The sequence below is a fragment of the Mus musculus genome, chromosome 12 (assembly GCF_000001635.26).
Source record: "Mus musculus strain C57BL/6J chromosome 12, GRCm38.p6 C57BL/6J".
NCBI classification, from domain to species: Eukaryota; Metazoa; Chordata; class Mammalia; order Rodentia; family Muridae; genus Mus; species Mus musculus.
The window spans coordinates 100,836,383-100,856,847 of record NC_000078.6 but is presented as its reverse complement, the minus strand read 5'-3'; the positions used below and the strand labels follow the sequence as shown (position 1 = coordinate 100,856,847).

The 20,465-nt window shown below is 46.8% G+C and overlaps 1 protein-coding gene across 7 annotated transcripts in view; it reads right to left on the bottom strand.

The window, feature by feature from the left end:
- Window positions 1–20,465, bottom strand: part of Dglucy (D-glutamate cyclase) — a 93,554-nt gene that overhangs the window by 15,763 nt on the left and 57,326 nt on the right. For all 7 annotated transcript variants that reach the window (NM_001361017.1, NM_001361020.1, NM_145448.5 and 4 more), the window contains 6 exons: window positions 18,150–18,348; window positions 15,327–15,477; window positions 14,083–14,205; window positions 11,918–12,118; window positions 6,475–6,735; window positions 3,535–3,634 (listed from right to left, as the gene is read on the bottom strand). In NM_001361017.1, coding sequence (NP_001347946.1) covers window positions 3,535–3,634; window positions 6,475–6,735; window positions 11,918–12,118; window positions 14,083–14,205; window positions 15,327–15,477; window positions 18,150–18,348 — 1,035 coding nt within the window. The remainder of the gene's footprint in view (window positions 1–3,534; window positions 3,635–6,474; window positions 6,736–11,917; window positions 12,119–14,082; window positions 14,206–15,326; window positions 15,478–18,149; window positions 18,349–20,465) is intronic.

Genomic DNA, 20,465 nt, shown 5'->3' with positions numbered 1-20,465 from the left:
CTGTGAATGACCCTTGGTGTCTTAACTTCCCATAAGCCTATGAGCTTGATTGAGTGAGGACCTACTTTGTGCAAGAGCCAACACAGGGTACTGATTCACTACATTGTTGGTAGGAAGACATAGCCCAGGTCTGATGCCAGAGCTTGGGGAGTTCCTGCGACCTCCACTCAGGTAAAGCAGGATGCTTCACTATGCTGATGACATTGCAAAAAGAATTTCAGAACAAGTCAAGAGAGAAGCCGAATTAGCAAGTCTATTGAGAGACAGGAGATAGTACACACTTCAGATTTAAGTAGGGGTGATTTGTATCCCTCCCTCCCCCACCTTTCCTCCCCACTTCCTGCCACACACATAGACCAGAAAAGGACAGCACACACTGTAGACATGGGTGTGGGCTTCTCAAGAGGGAGAGAACACTCAGGTGCTTTTAGTGGCAATATATGTGATAGATAGATAGATAGATAGATAGATAGATAGATAGATAGATAGATAGATGATAGATAGATAGATAGTTTTGTGGCCAAGTTACATAGCTCAAAGGGTACAATTTATAATAAGGCTTAGAGATTAAGCAAAACTTAAAAGTTAAGTAAAATATGTGAGCTGGTTCACTTATTTTTAAAATATTCCTTTTGTAAATGATAAGATAGTTTCTATAAGGTATACTGCCTGGATGAATTGGGGAGCAATTGCTAATAGAGTTTAAGTCAAGTTCACAAACATCCTGGCCCTGAGTAAATACAGCCTTCTGCTGCTGGTTTTGATTCTGTTGTTCTTCCTTGAGACTGGGTCTCTTGTAGTCCAGGATAACCTCTGATGTACTATGTAGCTAAGGATGACCCAGGCCAGCCTCTCACATGCTCTGTAGCTAAGGATGACCCAGGCCAGCCTCTCACATGCTCTGTAGCTAAGGATGACCCAGGCCAGCCTCTCATATGCTCTGTAGTTAAGGATGACCCAGGCCAGCCTCTCACATGCTCTGTAGCTAAGGATGACCCTGACCAGTATCTCATATGCTCTGTAGCTAAGGATGACCCAGGCCAGCCTCTCACATGCTCTGTAGCTAAGGATGACCCAGGCCAGCCTCTCACATGCTCTGTAGCTAAGGATGACTCAGACCAGCCTCTCACATGCTCTGTAGCTAAGGATGACCCAGACCAGCCTTTCACATGCTCTGTAGCTAAGGATGACTTGGCACTTTTATCACTTGTTAAACATGTCTTACTATTACTAGTGGGCATGGCTGAGTGTGTGTAAATGATGTGGAGGTTGGAACCTGCTGTGGGTGCTAGGAACCAAATTTGGAGAGAGCAGGTGCTCTCTCCAGCCCCACATATGCCTAATTGGGCTTTATAGTTGTGTTCAGTTTCTCTCTGGGAGTCTCTGGAATAAGGGCTATTTTCCTTTGTCGTGCCCCCTTAATGTTCTCCATTTTTCTATCCTATCTAACAATCGTCCAACAAACAGCCACTCTGGGCTTCTGCAATCCAATAGTGTCAGCAGCTGAAAGGTCAGGGTACCTGGGTGTCTGGGAGATGTCACTAATGCTCCATCCAATGTCCCTCATCCAACAGAGTGGCCATTCAGAGAGGAACTGAGTGTGGCTGCTATGGCCCATTGTCCTGCTTTGCGACCTCTCATTCACATCACATACATCAAACAATTAGGAATTAATTTGAAAGAGGAACGAATGAATGGAACATAACATGGATTCCTTAGGAGACAAAGAGGTAGAGAAATAAGGGCACAGGTGACACAGTGGTCAAGTGGTTGTAGAGTCCTGCCACGTAGGGTGCGCTCTGGGTCTTCCCCTCACCGGCCTCGACTGAGTTATTTGGTGTTCCAAACCACACATCACCTCTCCACACATCATGTTTTCCATCTGCAGCCATTATGTATCTTCAGGGATCACACATCTGCAGGGATCACACATTCTCAGGACATCACACATCTGCAAGAATCACACATCTGGAGGGCATCATGCATCTGCAGGACATCACTCATCTGCAGGGCATCACACATCTGCAGGACATCACACATATGCTGGGATCATGCATCTGTGGGGCATCACACATCTGGAGGACATCTATAGCAGGGTTAAGGAAGTGTTTATCATGGAATCCACAGCTACTTAGAGCTCAGTAAGTATCAGGCCTGCTGTTGGTATCTTTATTAGCAGAAGTGTTTTAATCTTCACTTTTATTTCTGTGCATGTGCCTGCTTGTCTGTATGTGCATCATGTGTATGAAGTGCCTGTGGAGGACAGAGAGGGTATCAGATCCCCTGGGACAGGAAGGTCCTCAACCTTCCTAATGCCGCGACCCTTTAATACATTTCCTCATGTTGTGATGACCCCCAACCATAAAATTATTTGCTACTTCATAACTGCAATTTTGCTATGCTATGAATCATAATGTAAACATCTGATATACAGGATATCTTATTATATGTGACCCCCCCAAAGGGGTCATGGCCCACAGGTTGAGAACAACTGCCCTAGGACTTGAGTTACAGGCAGTTGTGGGTGCTGGGAGCTGAACCCAGGTCCTTTGCAAGAGTAGCAAATACTCTTAACCACAAAACCATCTCTCTAGCCCTGTTAGCCCTGTTGTTTTGGTAATCCAAAGTGAGAACATAAAACTAGGGACTTTCACATCTCTAAATGTACCCACAATGGAGTTCTTCAAAATCTCAACTTGATGATGAAATAGTATATATAGCTATTCTTCAAAATGTTAAAAACAGACTTCTCATATGATCCAGAAATTCAGATTCAATGTACATACTGGAAAGAGCTGAAACCAGGAACCTAAAGAGATGTTTGTCTGCCCTTGTTCTGAGCAGCACTACTTAGAACAGGCAACATTTGTAGTAAAAACAAAACAAAACACACACACAACAGAAAGCACCGGAGTGCATTGCATATAGAGCCCGTCTGAGTCCTGTAACACTGAGAGTCCGTATTGCTTTTTAAATGCATATACTGATCTGCAATACACATTGTGTTATTGTAGGTTTAAAAAGTGTACAAAGCACTGTGTAAGTTATTAAATCTGAAACTAATGACAAACAAGGGGTTCTCAAAATGCTTGACCACAACACACAGCAATAAACACACACACACACACACACACACACACACACACACATAAAGTAGGAAGAAGGAGGGGAGGGGAGTTTTTCAGGAGAGCACTTTTCATTACTATACAAGCTGAACAATGCTATTTCTGTTTTGTTTTCTGAACGTTTTGGCTACCCCCACCCCCCAGTTGAAATGGTTTGATTACTGCAAGATCTCTTTGTTGAGCAACTGCTAACTTCGTTTCTTATTTTGTCAGATATGGGGGCCATCTTTCCCTGCTGGCATGAATCTATTTCCAGACATGCTCTATGGGGCTCTAAGCAGACCCCAATATCCCCAGCCTCATGCCTTTTCTTTCATAGGATGAGGTATTCAAAAACTTTGTCAGCAAGGTTACAAGGATGTGGTCTTCCCAAGTAACATGCACTCCATCTGGGGTACCATATACATACCTAGGAGACTTAGGGTCCCCATCTTTGCACAAAAATGCCCGAGCATCTTCCATGGATCTTCCTTGGTAAGTTAATATGGGAATCGGTGTCTTTAGAACTCCTTGAGAATAAAGACAATGGGTAGCCACATCAGTACTGGGGCTGTGGTGGGCTTTTGAGAAGTATCTTTAGACAGTACTATAACATTACTGAGTAGTGTCCTTCAATATGCTTTGATAGAATTCAGCAAAGCATAAGTTTACTTCTAGTTCTGACTGAACTACAGAGTTGGCAGGGGATAGGGGGTTGAGCTGGATCAGTATAGACCTGGGGATATGCTGTATGTTAGACGGTCTGTTCTGGCCCACTGCCAGCAGAACTGTGCACTGTGTAGATGCCTGGGTGACAGGTGGCCCTGCACTTGACATGTATGTTCTCATTTACATTTCATAACCATGTTCCATAAAGTGATTGTTACATTGTTTCACTTTATAGAAGGAGAAACGGATGCTCAGACACCAGGGAAGTTGATCAGAGTCAGATACAGTACCTGTGTTGGTACCACAGCTCCACTTCTGTCTTAATTTTTGTTACTGTGATAAAATGCCCTTACTGAAAGCAATTTAGGGGAAGAAAGAGTTAATTAACTTACAACTCTAATCTGCAGTCCATCGCTGAAGGGAAGTTGAGGCAGAACCTTGAGCAATTACGTTACAACCATGGTCAAGAGCAGAGAGAAATGAATGCCACACACCGCCTGCTTGCTGCTAGCTTCTTCCTCTTTTATACTATCCAGGAGCCCCTACCCAGGGCATGGTTGTGCCCACAGCCCCACACAGACATGTCCAGAAGCCAACTTGATCTAAATAAGCCCTCAACTGAGACTCCTTTGTCAGGTGACTGTAGGTTGTAGCAAGTTGACATTTTAAAACCAGCCATTGAATTCCTACTCCCAGATCTTACTAGTTCCCTCTCCAGACAAACATTCCTTCAGGGGAGAGCAATAACAACTGAGGCAGAGTTCCAGAGACTTGGGTTAGTGTGGGGCTAGGGAGTCATGGGACGGGCATAGCAGGCTCCAAGCAAGAGTGAGGTTGAGGCATGTCCAAACCCTAGAAATCTCATTCTGACATGGGCAGGACTTGGATTGCTTCCCCACTCCACCCTGGGCCTGCATGACCTGGCACATGTAGTCCTGCACCCCCCCCCTCTCCCTCCCCCAAGAGGTCACATAGCCCTCAAGCCAGGTTAAACTTTCTCTTCCCTTATAAGGTCATGTCCAGCAGCACCTGGAATTCTTCTTTATGCAAATGAAGCATCCCCAGCACCCTGGCCTGGGCCAACAATATACACTCACCCTAAAGCCTTGTCCCACCTCCAAAGGTTTAAGTAGCCTCTGTTCTCCCCCCACCCCCTATTAAACAAGCTGAGCTGTCTCCTTGAGAGTCAGTTCGCACTGTGCTATGCTCACAGCTGCCTGTGAGTCTCTTTTGCTCCTGGTCTTTCTGCCCTACTTCTCCTCTCAGGATCCCCTGGTTGCAATTAAGGCCACCAACGGTAGGTTGGTACTTGTATGATAGTGATTACAAAGTGAAATTGATTGTCAAAAAACATTTTGTGATCACAAATAACACACATTATTGTAGATTATGTGGAAAATAATATACATATCTCCCCAAATGAAAATCATCTGGTTTTCATTCATCTATCTCTTAGCAGTTAGGGGAAGAATCGTGGCTTTTTCACAGGCTCAGGGCAAATCTTCAAGGAGAAGGAAAGATGGCCAACAGGGCACCCTGGGCAGTATCCCTGGACTCAGGGCTTAGAGGTATGTGACCGTGAACAAACCACATGAGCATCCTGAGCGCCTCCTCTGTAGAGTAATGGCCACCTAGTCACATTGCTGGGGTGGCACCATGATGGTCTGTCAATTTCCTGGCTGGGGTCTGGTGAAAGTGGGTGCTGAGTGAAGCCAACCTTCACCCCCCCTGGCTGCACTGTGTCAGATGCTAGTCAGGGGAATGGGTACCAGGGAGCCCAGCCAGGCAACATGAGGCACATATCTGAGAAAGGACACACAAAGCCCCTGTCAAGGAGGGTCAGAAACCCCTGTCACGGAGGGTCAGAGAGATGTGGCTCCCTCCTCAGAGCTATGGAGTACAATCCTTGCTGGGCTCCTGCCCATGAGAGGGGAGAAAGGATTCTGCTAAACATAGCCACAGAGGAGAGTCAGGTGGAACCTTCTGTTGGCCCTGGAGCAGAGCTTGACACAGTCACGTGTCCGGCAGTTTTCTGGCCTCACTTGCTGATCTGTCTAGTATTCCTTGGTGCCTCCTCTCCTTTCTTTTTGTGAGGGAACCCAAGGTGAAACCCTAGCTTCATCCCTGTCATCCCCACAGTGGTCTTCCGAGAGCTTCCCCCATAGAGGTCACATGTAACTGGTCTCAGCCTCCTTTTCCACAGAACAAACAACCTGCCTCTATCCTTAAACATTCTGGTTGCCCTGCAGGTGGTTTCCTGGGAGACAGAGCCAGGAAGCTGAGGGAAGGGATAGGGAAAGTGAGGAGTGTGTGTGTGTGTGTGTGTGTGTGTGTGTGTGTGTGTGTGTGTGTATTTTTGAGTGTTCACTAAGATTTATGGCATGGGGTTCTGGCTTGGGTTCACATGGCTTTGGACCTCCAGTGCACTGACTGGTGGAGGTGGTTGGGGAAATGGTCACCGTGTGGACAACCGTGATTGATTAGATCACTTGGGCTTTCTGAAACCTCAACATCTTTTTCTATAAAATGAACCTCTTGTTGCTTATAACAAAGTTGTTCTAGGCTTGGAGATAAAGCACCCTGTTACAAGGACACATCCTGGAGCTGTGTACCTGGCTGAAGGTTGGCACATTGCTTTCTTCCAGTCTCTGCCCACGAAGACCTGCTTGGGGAAATGGCTTGACCCCACCTCACTGCTCACCTTGCCTAATGGCGTCTTCAACAATCCTCATATGCAAGTTCAAGGCTCTCTGGTCTACTACCATGGCGGTCTCCTTCCCCAGAGCCTGTAGGAAGGCAGCTAAGGCGATGGCTCCTGGTGGGCCATCTGTCTCTTCTGGGGGCTCATGATTGAAATGTGTTGGGAATCCAGTGGTGACGAGTACGGAGCGGGCATGAGACAGTGACAAAGCAGCTTGCAGTAGCTCATCTTTAAGTAGTAGGTGCCCGATTCCTCGGTTCCCTAAAATTACAAAAATAAAGTAACATATCTAGGTGATGGTGTTTAAGGTGGATACACTGATAGTTCCGGTTGGTTTTGGTCCAGAAGTCACGTGGAGGAGTGTGGCAGTCTGACCTGTTCATATGCATTCTTGTCCCTCTGACTCCCACCCCTCTCTTAGCCACAAGACTGGTTTGGTCTCAAGGTACATAAGGAAGTGATGGGTGCCCTGCTGAGCCTAGCCCTGTCCTTTCCTGTGCCTCTCCAAACACACCTACCCTCTTTTTGTCCGAAATGTTGATTGATAGCTACAGCAGGTCTGATGGCAGAGCTGCTGGGACCCCAAGTGTCTGGGTAAAGCAGAGTCCCTCCCTGTTGACCCAGAACACTCTCAAGTCATTCAGGATGCTGTTACAGGGAGAGTTGCCTATTAGGGTGTCAACTACATTGCACCTCTGAACTGTGCCTCCAATAATAGAGTCAGGTATTGACTGCCCTCTAGTGGAGAAGTTGAGCAAGTGGGGAGCTATCTGTAGAGGAACCCAGTTAGTCCCAGGGAACACAGATGAGGGACAGTAGTTAGTGCTAAGGTTGCCCAGCCGGGCCAGCTGAGCAACACCACTTCCTGACTCTTCATACCAGCATGCCTCTGTCTACCATCAGGTCTCTTCTACACAAGTGCCATACAGAGGCAGAGTGTGTCTCTAGCCGAGCTGCCTTTAGAGCAGGCTAAAGGGATGTTGACTTGCAGTTGAGGGTCACAGAGAGCATGAAGAATGCTGGCTTTGGATCCCTACTATGGAGTAACTGCTCTAGACTGAGAGTAAATCCATACAGGACCTGGCTCATGATAGCTGTGTGTCGTTAGTCCTATCTTTGCTTCTTCTACATGGATAACAGGGAGGGTAGCCTGGGTGGAAGACGTCTCTGGGGACAGAGATTCCCACCTTCTGGTTGCTGGAGTAGGAGCTGGAAGTTGGGGCCTGGAAGGTGATTTTTTCCCTCTTCCATGTGGTGTCTGGCATCCCAAATAAAGTAGTCGTAGGTATGTGTAAAATTCAGTGAGAAGGGGGTTAACTGTGGCATTGTTTAAGGTACCAGTGATGGATAATTAGTCAAACGGTGGCACGTTCGCACAATGGATCCTTTAAAAAGGATGCTGTCAACTGAGTGACTCATTCCTGGGATCCAGCTCTCCTCTGGGGAGACTGAGGCAGGAGGATTGCAGGGAGTTCAAGGCTAGCTCAGGCTAAAAAGTGAGACTCTGTCTCAAACAAATAAACAGTGTGTAGATGTCGTGAAAAAATTATTTCACGGTATGGAAAGTAATTACAGTTATTTTTAAAAGTCTCAAAATACTATCATGGTGGAGTTCCTGTATGCAAAGATTTGAGCTAAAAGAAAGACTTTAAAGGTAAACACAAGCCTATCGATAATTTATTGATTGTAACGGATTCTGGTAGTTTTAAAAAGTGTGTGGATAGGTGTATGTGATGGTATGTGTTCTCGCGCATGTGTCTGTGTGAATGTGCACATGGAAGCCAGAGACTGAGGTCATGAGTCTTTGGTTGCTTTCTCCAATTAATTTAAATTTAAAAGTTTTTTGTTTTGGTTTTGGTTTTGGTTTTGGTTTTGGGGGCAGGGTCTCTCGCTGAACCCAGAGCTCACTGATTTGGCTGGGCTCGGCTGAATGGCCAGAACGTCTCAAGGATCCCTTGTGTGCCTTCTTAGTCCTGGAGTCCCAGGCACACACTGCTGTGCCATGCTTCTTGTGTGTGCTGGGGACTGAACCCAGCTCCTCCTGCTGCCGACCTGGCAAGGACTTAACTAACTGAGCCAACACCTCAGGCTCCGGGATTCGGGTAATTCTTATGGCTTATTTATTTTCACACATTTTCCTTCCTAAGACTTAGTTTTATTAATTATTAGATTCATTTTTGAGACTGGGTCAAGTCCCAGTCTTGCATTAATGGTCCCCCTGTCTCAGCCTCTTAAATGCAGGGGTCAGAGGCATGCACCACCACCCTGGCTACTTTTGTGTATTTTCTGATGTTCGTACAATGAACATGAAATAGTGATGACAAGAAAGGAGAAGAATAACATCATTTTGTACAATAAAATTGGATGTAACATGGTTCATGGAATCTGATGAGTAATATATTAAAGAGAGGGTGAGGGGGGAGACTTGGGGCAACTGAAGGCTGTGTATATGGATGATGATTTTATTACCAGGGCAAAAACCATTACTATAAATTTTGCATCCTCCATGTCCTCCAGACATATCATATGCAAGTCAATGTCCTCTTAAAGATGACTGAGTGCCTCTATTAATAAGCTCAGTAAATAGTGCCTAACATGCCGCACACCACCATTAATCATATCTGCTTATTTGAGTGGGAATCAAAACCATCTATTGTTCTTGCGGATTAAAGATGGTTTTTCCTAGACGGACTCAGCACATCAGACAGTCATCAATCTGCCTCCTCTGGGACTCAGGCTTCAAGCCCCGCACCAATCTGCAAGAGCGCCGATGGGAGGCAGGCGTTGTGTCTGACCTCTCTGCTCATCCTTACCAAAGCAACCGTAAATCTGCTGTCGGCTCCTTCTTTTAAACTTAAAGCTAATTACAGAGTTAATAATTCATCTTTCCTCATGACGCTATGTTAAATGGGGGAGCTGTCAGCTTGGGTAAGGCTGTATGGGAGGAAGAAACTATCATAGAAAAAAAAAAGAAATATCTACCCAGGAAAGTGAGGAAGAACTCTTTTTTAAAACTACATTTTTAAAGGTGTCTCTGTGTGTGTGTGTGCGTGCGTGTGTGCGTGCATGCGCGCACGCCTATGTGTGCTCTACTTATGTGTCAGAGATCAGAGGGCAACTTGCAGGAATTGTTTCTTTCCTACCACGTCAATCAGGTCATCAGCTTGCTGACAACTTGTCCTTATCCACAGAACCATCTCACTAGCCCTGGAACACTTGTTTTGATTGCCCAGGTATGAATATGGCACACCATGTAAGACTCTATGTACACCTGGCATGACATAACCTCAGGGTGTTCCCGTGGTAGGCATGCATGATGAGTTTCCTGTGTGTTTATGTGTCAATAAAACCTTAGTCTCCACACAAGGAATGAATGAAGGAGTCAACGAACCAAGAAAAAGCCATGTCTGGTAGCTTATCAGGGAGCTTAGTGACTGTTAGTGTCTACAGCCTCAGGGTGCAGAAGCAGCCATTTCTAAGTGAGGTGTGCTCCCTTGAGTCTTCTGTCTGGCCAGCAGGCTTCATAGGACTCTCAGAGGTCACTGGACTGCCATGGGATCAGTTTTCCAGTACTGTGAGGCACTGCTCTCTTCAGAGGCAGCTCTGGCTTGTTCCCGGGAGTCTCCTCCCCAGGCTGGCTCTGCCCTCTGTGCCCCCTGGGTTCACCCATTGATCCTAACATCCTTGCCTGGGAAAATGCCAATTATTGGGGCATTGGGAGAGGCCATAACTCCCAGAAATTGCCAGATATTTGAGGTATGTCTGCCCTCCAGTTTTAGGAACACATCTCATAAGAAGATACAGGGGGAGTGGGCTATGAGCTAAGGAATGCTAGAGAACTTTTTAACTGGCCAGGCAAGAAAATAACACACAACTTATATTTCAGATTCTAATATATACCGCATGCATAAACCATGGCCAACAGAGTCAGCTGACAAGGGCTCAACATCTTCCACAACCAGCTACTGTGTATTTTCACTTCCCAGGAGTACCTACTGTGTATTTTCACTTCCCAGGAATACCTACTGTGTATTTTCACTTCCCAGGAGTACCTGCTGGGTATTTTTACTTCCCAGGAGTACCTACTGTGTATTTTCACTTCCCAGGAGTACCTACTGGGTATTTTTAACTTTATATGTTTTGGTTTCTTTTACTAAATGAAGTTAACAAAAAATTGTCTCATAGAGACAGCAGAGCATTTACTAAGATCAGATGGAACATGCATTTACTGATTATGCCCAGCAGGAGTAACTGTAGCATAACTAATGTTCTTGCTATTTAGCACAACCCTGGCAGGGAGGTGTAACTGTCAGTAGTCTTATTACCCTGATCAGGAAACTGAGGTAAAGCCACACAGCAATTGTCTCATGAGAATGGGCCATAGCACTAATTGTAATATGCAGAATAGTGGGTGATCTAGCGTCCTCTGCTGGCTACATGGCATTAAAACCTATTCTCCCAAATGCCTACCAATGCAGAAGGGAAAAGCTTTCAACCAGCTCACGGTAGACCTCCTAAGTAGAATCAGCAAGCTCCCTGGAAGGTCCTACCAGCCTTGTCCCATGCTTAGAAAGCTGATGGCTTACAAGCTGTAGAGGGGCAGTTATTTCCCTGAGATGCAGTATACAGTATACAGTCAGGCTATACGCTGCTGTGACAAGGTAGCTGCCTGGCCCCAACACTGGGATCCCCAGATAAAAAGTAGTCTTATGTCTTCTCCTGAATCCTGATGCACACTGTTAAAAACATGCATATATATGTATGTGTGTGTGTGTATACACATATATATGCATACATATATACATATACACATATATACATGCACATAATATACATATATAGGTTTAAAAATGTATATATGTGTGTGTATATACATGTATATATATACACACACATACATACACACACACACACCACATATATATACATGTATATATAAGTTTAAAAATGTACATGTATGTGTGTGTGAGAGCTCACACATGTCATGCTATGCACATGGAGTCAGAGGACATCTTATAGAAGTGTCCTCTCCTTTCAGTATGTGGGTCCTGAGGATGGGGCTCTGGTTATTAGTCTTGGCTGCCAGTACCTTTATCAGCTCAGACATCTGTAGGCCCTGTGTAAGCATTTTAAACAACTGTACTGTTGAATAGCTCAGACAATGGGCATCTTGCCTTTCTCAATTCTTATTTTTTGAGACAAATCTTTCACTGAACCTGGACCTCATTGATTTGGATAAGCTGGGTGGCCAATAAGCACTGGAGATCTCCCTGTCTACACACATACATACACACACACACACACACACACACACACACACACACACACACCCTATACTGAGATTTCAGATGTATGCTACCATGCCTGAATTTTTGCCTGGGATATGGGGTTCTGAACTCCACTCCACCCACTGCTCCCCAGCCTTGAATACCTTGTTTCTCACCTGGGTCTACGGCAATTGTGGACTCTAGCTCTCTGACCTTTTGAGCAGCAGGGGCTGACACTATGCTGTAATGCAAAGGGTCTTTGGAAATGGCATGGACTTCTGGAACCATCTCAGGAGTCAGACAACTGGCTGAAGACGCTGTGTCCTTCGGGACCATCACCATGCAGCCTGGAGGGCTGGCGAAAGCCAATGGAGCCTCTGCAACACACAACAGAAGGGGCTGTGACGTCACCCTGTCAAGTCCAATCCATTTTCACTCTGTCCACATTAGAAAGATGACCCTGGTACCAACCCTGTCAACAGAATTAGCCAGGCTGTATGCTGGCACCATGGTCAGAGTGAGCTGGCATATGGGTAGACCGAGTTCTATTTAAACAATCGCCCCCACCTCTTAGGAAGGTGTATACGGTAAAAAGTAAGGTCCAGCCACAGCTGAAGCATGAGCGCTGAGAGATTCTGTCCATCACAGTTACGGATGTCAGAAAGCACGGTCTGAACTCTCAGCGCATGAAGCCTCTCGCTTGACCTGGTAGCTGATGTTAGACTGGGCACCCTCTGTGTATGCAATCTCTGTTTTCTCACAGCATTTATATTTTTCTTAACCCCTCCACTTCCCCGCTAGATTAGAGCCCTAAGCTGTACACTAGCATCGTTCTCAGAAGTGGCTGCATCATGAAGGATGCAGTCGAGTCTCAGGTGTGACTTTACGCCTTTCTACCCATGCCTCTCATGCTATAAAATAATGGCCACGCCTTGTCTGGTTGTATCAACATGGATCAGGGGAGTGCAGGTACACGTGGAGCGAAGCGCTGGGTATAGAAGTCCTCAGCAGTGGTTTGCATCATAGAGCCAGGCACTGCGTCTTCTCTTTGCCCTCCTGCCTGGCCTCTAGGTGCTTACTGCTGAGTAGATTGAACCTCTGTCTTCTGCATTCCCTGGTATAGATTTATATTTGAGTACTTCAGCTGTGTGCTTCTCACCAGGGGAGGGGGTATCCGAACATTGTTTCTTTACCTCAGAACTTCACATAATGCCTTGCGCATTCTTCAACTGGTGAGATGAGGAAATGCTATCCTGCTTTTCACAGAAATTCAGAAACTGTAACATTTCTTGGGTTTAATAGCCAGAGTCAGCCAACATTCAAAAGGAGCATCTATTGATCGATGCATGGACTTTGCATGGACCCAGAAAGGGAACAACTATTAATTGAGAAATGGTTTCCTTTTTTTTTTTTTTTAATTCTTTCTTTTTTTTTCAGTGTCTCAGACAACACCTAAAAAAGTGATCCTTTGAAAGCCAGGTACACACAGAGCAGCAGGTTCAGGAGGTGGCAGAAGGCTTTATTCTCTCCAGCTTTAGGGATGTGACGGTTTGTATATACTTGGATCAGGGAGTGACATTGTTAGGAGGTGTGGCCTTGTTGGAGTAAATGTGCCACTGTGGGCGTGGGCTTTAATACCCTAGTCCAAGCTGCCTGAAAGTCAGTATTCTGCTAGCAGCCTTCAGATAAAGATGTAGAACTCTCAGTTCCTCCTGCATCATGCCTTCCGGGATGCTGCCATGTTCCCACTTTGATGATAATGGACTGAACCTCACTCCAGGAATGAGTTCACGTATGCAGGAGGAAGGGAGTGAGTTTGGGAACTACATAATCTTCTGGGAGAAGCTAGGTCTTGGTATTGAGGGGTCCTGGGAATGGACCTCAGCAGATACTGAGAGACAACATTGTTGTAAAATTCAACTGTGTTTCTAGGCTTCATCCTTTGCTTTGAAGGCCCTACCAATTTCCAAAAAGACATGAGGCTCCTCAGCTTGGCTCCTTCATGAGAGCAAGCCGCAAAGCTTCAGCAGGTGGGAAAGCATTTGGTCCAAGGGTTCTTGAGCTAAAGACTGGGTGTGTTGGCTCCTCAGCAGGGGATTGAACTGAGCAGGAAAGACACCGTAGACTCTTAGCTTACATTTGTGTTTGTTTCCCAGTGCTAGGGCTCAGACCTTTGAGCACTCTGGGGAAGTGCTCTACTACTGAGCTATAGCCCCAACTCTAGGCCTGGGTTTTATGGGTTTATTTTTAAGTCCTTGCTTGATCTGTAAACCTGTGCTTTCAAGAACTCCGGACCCATTGGGCTGCAACTGAGGAAGCTCCGCCCTTGTTACCAACATACTGCAGCTGATGACTGCTTCCAGACTGGTCAGCGGAGATGGCCAGAACACAGGGACATCCTCGGGCCGACACTCCACATAACTCCCGTAGTCAGGTTTGGAAAGTGCCTCAATTCCCAAAAGACCTGCAGGTGGGAAAACAAAACAAAACAAAACACCCAAAACCAAACCCAGGATTCCTCAGATTGGTACCACCCACATGGGGGCACTAAGTACTCTATGTATCTTTCTCCCCACAAGTGCTAGTTGTAGAATTGATCTTAGAAAAGGAGAAAGAAGAGGAAGGACAGGAGGAAGAGGAGGAGGTAAAGATGGCTCAGAGTTGAAGTTTTAACAGATCAGGGTGTTCTGTAACTTAGGGCCCCCGCTGTCTGGTACCATCAGGCCTGACATCTCAAACCGTATGATGTGGTTTCTGGAGGGAGTTTACAGTGTGCTTAGCTCAATACTAGCCTCGTAGCACAGAGTCCTAACAGAGCCAGCTTTGTGTGTGTGTGTGTTCATCTTGATGCAGACTGATCAAGTTACATAGCTGTAACCTCTGTTATTGTTCCAGCAGCCCCAGCCCTGAGCAGCAGCATCTACATGCTGTTGACAGTGCGGACCAGAATGCCAAAGATGGATGCGTTGGGCCTAGTTTATCCCCACTGATAAGACAAGTCGGCAGATATCTTCTGGGTGACCCTGAGACTATTTTAGGTGAGGAAGACCAATAGTGCTGATAGTATTTTCATAGAATGTCAGGTCTTTAGTAATTCTGTTGACTACGAAGCTGAGCAAGTTCAAGTCCACAGACCCTGGCTCTCACTCTGGGCCAACCCCAAGTTCTCTCTCCTCAGTCCCTCTGAGAGCTCCAAGAGATCTCATGACATTCAGTCAGAATGCAAATTTGAGTTTTATTTAATAATGTTATGGTGTGTGTGTGTGTGAGAGAGAGAGAGAGAGAGAGAGAGAGAGAGAGAGGTGTGGTGTGCATGGTTGTGGATAACACCTGAAACAAAGAGTCCCACTGTGACCCTCCAATCCCCAAGGCCAGTGGTGATCACATGATACTCATAGGAGTTGAGTGTGCATCACAAGTCCTCAAGATGAGGCCCCCTAGTGTGGCACAGTGCTGCCTTAAGCCTGAGAGCACCCAGTACTGGACTTCTGGGTTTCACCCCAGTCCCTCACCCTTGAGACCCTCCCCATAAGAACAGCACAAGCCCCTGTGTGCTTTTCAGGCCCATGTTGGGTGGACACTGACCTGGGTCACCGATGTGAATGGGTTGTCCTTGCTGTCCTCTTATGGCGTGAGTGGCCTGCAACAGCCTTTCCAGCTTGTCCTTGGGAATGGGTCTCATTGTGACCACCAGAGGGCAGCAGAAGCCAGCAATGGTGGCACAGGGCACTGTTGTCTGATAGTGAAAATATAGGGGGAAAATACAGGAATCAACTCAAATTAAAGCCGCAACACTTCCAGTCCAAGAAGCAAGAGATCCAGGGAGCTGTTGCAGCCTGGTTGACAGTGAGAGACTCAAAACTAGGGTGCAGGAGGGGGGAGCCTTATTCATTTTTTTCTTTATTAATCTGTCAACATCACTTTGGCAGTCTGGCACACATCTAAGCTGGACAGAATAATGTTTTCACCACATAAAAGAAAATTCAGGATGGTGTGTTGCCTGTTGTCCCAGCACCTGGGAGGCTAAGGAGATGGGGAGTTTGAGCCTTGACTGCAAGGAAAGTTTTAAGGTGATTCTGGTAACACAGTGAGAGACTGCCTTAAAACAAACACACAGACGGGGCAGCAAAAAGGTGACGGGAAGAGAAGAGAATCAAATGTTCCAAAGGAAACCACTACTATTTCTGATGTCCAGATGTAGTTACCAGAGCCCCAGAAAGAATATTATACTTTCCCACTAACAGCTAGGAGGACAGAATGGCAGATCTGTTACTGGAGTATCAGTATACAGGGTGTTTTGAAACTCTCAAGAACTGTACTGTGTTATGCTATTTGTGAGATACTTTATCATCCTCAGCATTCCAGGACATATTGATCCAACAGCCCTTTGTGGCCAACAGTCAGAACCAAAGGAAATGCTAACTTTCAGCCGAGGTTTATAACACACACACACACACACACACACACACACACACACACACAATTTTCCCACCCAGTGGCGGGCATGGTGGCTCACGACTTTAATCCCAGCACTTGGGAGACAGAGGCAGGCAGATTTCTGAGTTCAAGGCCAGCCTGGTCTACAGAGTGAGTTCCAGGACAGCCAGGGCTACAGAGAAACCCTGTCTCAAAATCAAAACAAAACAAAACACCCCAAAAAACCAAAAAACAATTTCCTCGCCCAGTCTCATGGGTCTCTAAATGTTCTTTCTCCATGGACCTCAAGAAGCTGCGAAGTTCTGACAGAATCAGGCAAAAGCAAGCAAACAGCGCCAGGAACATCGGCTGCCTGATTTACTTCTAGATCCCACAGGATGAGCCTGTCCCTGGATGCCCCGGTCTTCCCTTCCAAGATTCTGCACAGGGCGACCTGGGTGACTTTCACTGGTGGTATACTTCTCCCCCTGCAGTGGGGCTTACGACAGGCTTAGAACGCAGCCAGGATCAGGATCCCCTGGGACGACCTTGGCTGCCACTTAACTGGCTGTTACCACCCTGGCAACTGTAAGATGAGGCTCTGCTGTGCTGCCAGCCCAGTGTCTGTATGACAGCACCTGGGACAGAGCAAAGGCACATGTAGGCCACTCACAAAGCCAGGCAGGGCTCCTGGGGACTGAGACACCTCTGTTTAGGATGGGCCATCTATCCAGGCCATCAGTCAAATTCAAGGTGGCTGTAAGAGCCATCTCTCTCAGGGCCTAAGGGCAGTGGGGTGAGTTGTTACAGACAAAACTGTATGGCAGCTGTGGGGAGAGGGGGCAGTGACGTGTCATGGATAATTGACAGGCTTTGGTGAACATATATGGACGTCTGTGCCTCTGTACAAAGCTTTTTTTTTTTTTTTTTTTTTTTTTTGGTTTTTTCGAGACAGGGTTTCTCTGTATAGCCAATCTCATCAACCCAATCTTTTGTGCCTCGAAGGTTACTACAGAACTGCAGGGACCTGACGCAGTCCAAGCCTCTTTGGCAGGAGTCAAAGTGGGGAGGGACACTGTGACAAACAGCGCTCAAGATGAAAAAAGTCCAGCCACTGTGAGCAGGGAAGTCTGGAGGCTGGTCTTGTGCACAGGGAGGCCTGGAGACTGCTGATCAGCCAGAGTGCTCAGACTTGTCCCAACAGCATCTGGGAAGGAGGCAGAGGAGGAAGGGCGCCACTCTTCCCCACGTGACTGGTTTCAGCAGGAAGAGAAGTGCATCAACTCGGCCACAGGGACAGTCCCTAACAGCAGGCGTGTCCCAGGAGAGGCCACCCTTCTGCCGTTAACACTCTGTGCTCACATCAAAACTGGCCATGGTGACACCCTGTGCTTGTAATTCTAGCACTGGGAGATAGAGACAAGAGCATCCCCAGGGCTCTCTGGCAGAGAGCCTACCCTTAATCAGTGAATCCCAGTAAGAGGTCTTGTCTCCAACTCCACGGTGGGGCCAGTGAAAAGACTCATCAGATAAAGGCACTTGCTGCCGTGCCTGGTGACTTGAATTTGATTCCCAAGCCCCACGAGGCAGAGGCAGAAGGAGAGAACTGATTTCCATAAGTTGCCATCCAATCTCCACACAAACATTGCACTACCAAAATCACCCCTTCCCCAAATAAGTGTAACTTAGCAGAAAACAATGTGTTCTGCTCCCGAAGAGTACTAGTTGACCTTTAGCCTGAACATACATTCATATATACATGCCCTCTCTCTCTCTCCAAATGTCCAAATGACTTTGATTGACATTGCACAGCCATATCAGAGGCAGGTGGGAGAGAGACTGACTCAGAGGGTAATGGTTTTACCTGGGAGGGCGACTGAGCTAGGGCTGACCTTAGGGCTTCTGATCCCTGAACCAACATTCTCTCCACCATCGGAAACTACAGAGTCCATCCACATTTTCAAGCTGTTTTGCCCAGGGGCATGGCCTTACCTTGTATGCTCCTGCATGGCTGGGACCTGTTAGGTCTCTTCTGGGGATCCCTGCCTGCTCCAAGGCCTCTTCTATGGAGAAGCTGCAGTCTATGATGAAGGTCACCATTTCTTTTAGTTGTTCTGAGTGCTCTTCCAGTGAGGTCAGGATGCCTGTGCAGGTGCCAAACTTGTATTTCTGCAACTGTGGACAGATGGTCCTAGGGACACAAAGAAGTGCTCACAGGCCCCTGAGGCGCTTTTTTTGTTTTTGTTTTTGTTTTTAGAGACAGGGTTTCTTTATGTAACAGCCCTGGCTATTCTGGAACTTGCTCTGTAGACTGGGCTGACTCCAAACTCATGGAGATTCATCTGCCTCTGCCTCCACAGGGTGTACCACCGTGCCCACTCGGCCAATACTGTGTTTATTAGAAGGTCAGAGAGGGGCTGGAGAGTGGTTAAGAGCACTGACTGCTCTTCCAAAGATTCTGAGTTCAATTCCCAGCAACCACATGGTGGCTCACAACCATCTGCAATGTGAGCTGACGTCCTCTTCTGGTGTATCTGAAGACAGCTACAGTGTACTCATATACATTAAATAAATAAATCTTTAAAAGAAGGAGGAGGAGGAGGAGGAGAAAAAGGCAGAGGAGGGACTCTCTGATACTGACACGTCTAGAGCTCTCTACACTGGGGAGCGCTTGGTTTTCAAGTCGGGGCTTTGCTGGTGTTCCTGAAGCATGACCAAACCAGAACCACTGAATCAATGTGTGCATAGCATAACCTGTGGGTCCCACCCCATCCCATTTCCTGAACCTCAATGTGAGACCAGTCAGACCCACAAGAATAAAACAATGGTGGACTTTCTGCAACAGGGAGATGCTGTTGGACCCAGAGAAACTTTGGTGTCCTCTCCCATGAGGCTGAAAGCCTTATGTGGTACGAGCCTCAACCCTGTTCACCCCAAATCATTGCTGGGTTATTCCTCCTTTCCAGCCATGTGCCAGGGGATGGGTTGTAGGGATGGCCAGGGTGTGACTCCACATTCAGACACCAGCTCCATGGAGCAGCAAGTGTCTGGATAGGGAGAAACACAGAGCAATGAGGCACCCTCCTCCTCTACTGCTCTACTTTGGATCTCAAGTCTCCCCTAGAGGCCCATAGACTGAATGCACCATCCCAGCTTGTGGTGGTGGTGGTGGCAGCTATGCACCTTTAAGAGGTGGGAACTAGTAAGAGGAAGTTAGGTCATCGGGTATATCCGCTTTTAAGATGAGGATGTTACTTCGCCATCCTCTCTCTCTGCTTCCTGAGTAGCTTGGCTCCACTCCATCTCCCCTGCTATAATGTTCTGCTTTGCCACAGGCCCAAGCTGTAGCCACTCAACCATAGACTGAGACCTCCAAACCAGCAAACCAAACAAACCCTTCCTTCTTTAAGATGTGTGCCTTGGGTGTTTCTTCATAGTGTTGGAATGCTATGACCCATGAAGGGGGAGGAGTTGGGTCTTAAGGCATAAGTAGGAGTCCACAGGTTGGATGAGAAGGGAAGGACACCTAGGCAGAATGTGCTAAGTGTGAAGGCACCGAGTATATGAGCCAAGGGAGGTCTGCACCAGGAGACTCAAGCTGACCACACAGTAAGTACCAGCTCAGGCCCTAGTAACGTCTTTTTGAGGGGTCCCCTCATCCTTGCACCTACAGAATGATAATGGGAAGCCTTCTGTCTAGGAAGAGAGCTTGGGGAGGGGTGTGTGTGTGACCTGAGTATCAGGAAGAAGCTGAGCTGGGGCCGGGTCACCACTAGTCTTGAGATGGGGCTAAGGTACAGGCCACAGGCTGGCTGGCCTTGGAAACTTTTAAAGAGTAGAGTCACATGATCAGATGCAGACTTAGAAAAGGCCACTTTTGTGGGTGAGCAGAAGATGGTCAGATGGAGGAGAGAGCAGGAGGAAGATAAGGAGAGTTACAGTGTCTTAAAGTCTAGGTCAAAGACAATGGGAGCTGAAGCTATGAAGCGAGGGCATAGTGGAGAGGCAAAGAGGCAGGGTTCCCAGAGCCACCTAAGAGGCTTGTTATGCAGTGCTCACCCTTTATGTGTGAAAATACATCTAGTATCTCCAGTGGATGACTGACACTGGCTAGCCCCATCCCCTGTATATGTTATTGTCCCCTGTATTTCTACACCTGACATTTCCTTTATAAACCAGAGATGCATAGTAATTATAATTATATACTATAATAAAAGTTATTTAAAACATTGAGCTATTTATTCCTGGAATTTCCCATGCAATAATTTTAGACATTGGTCACCCATCGGGTAACTGAAACTTGTGGAG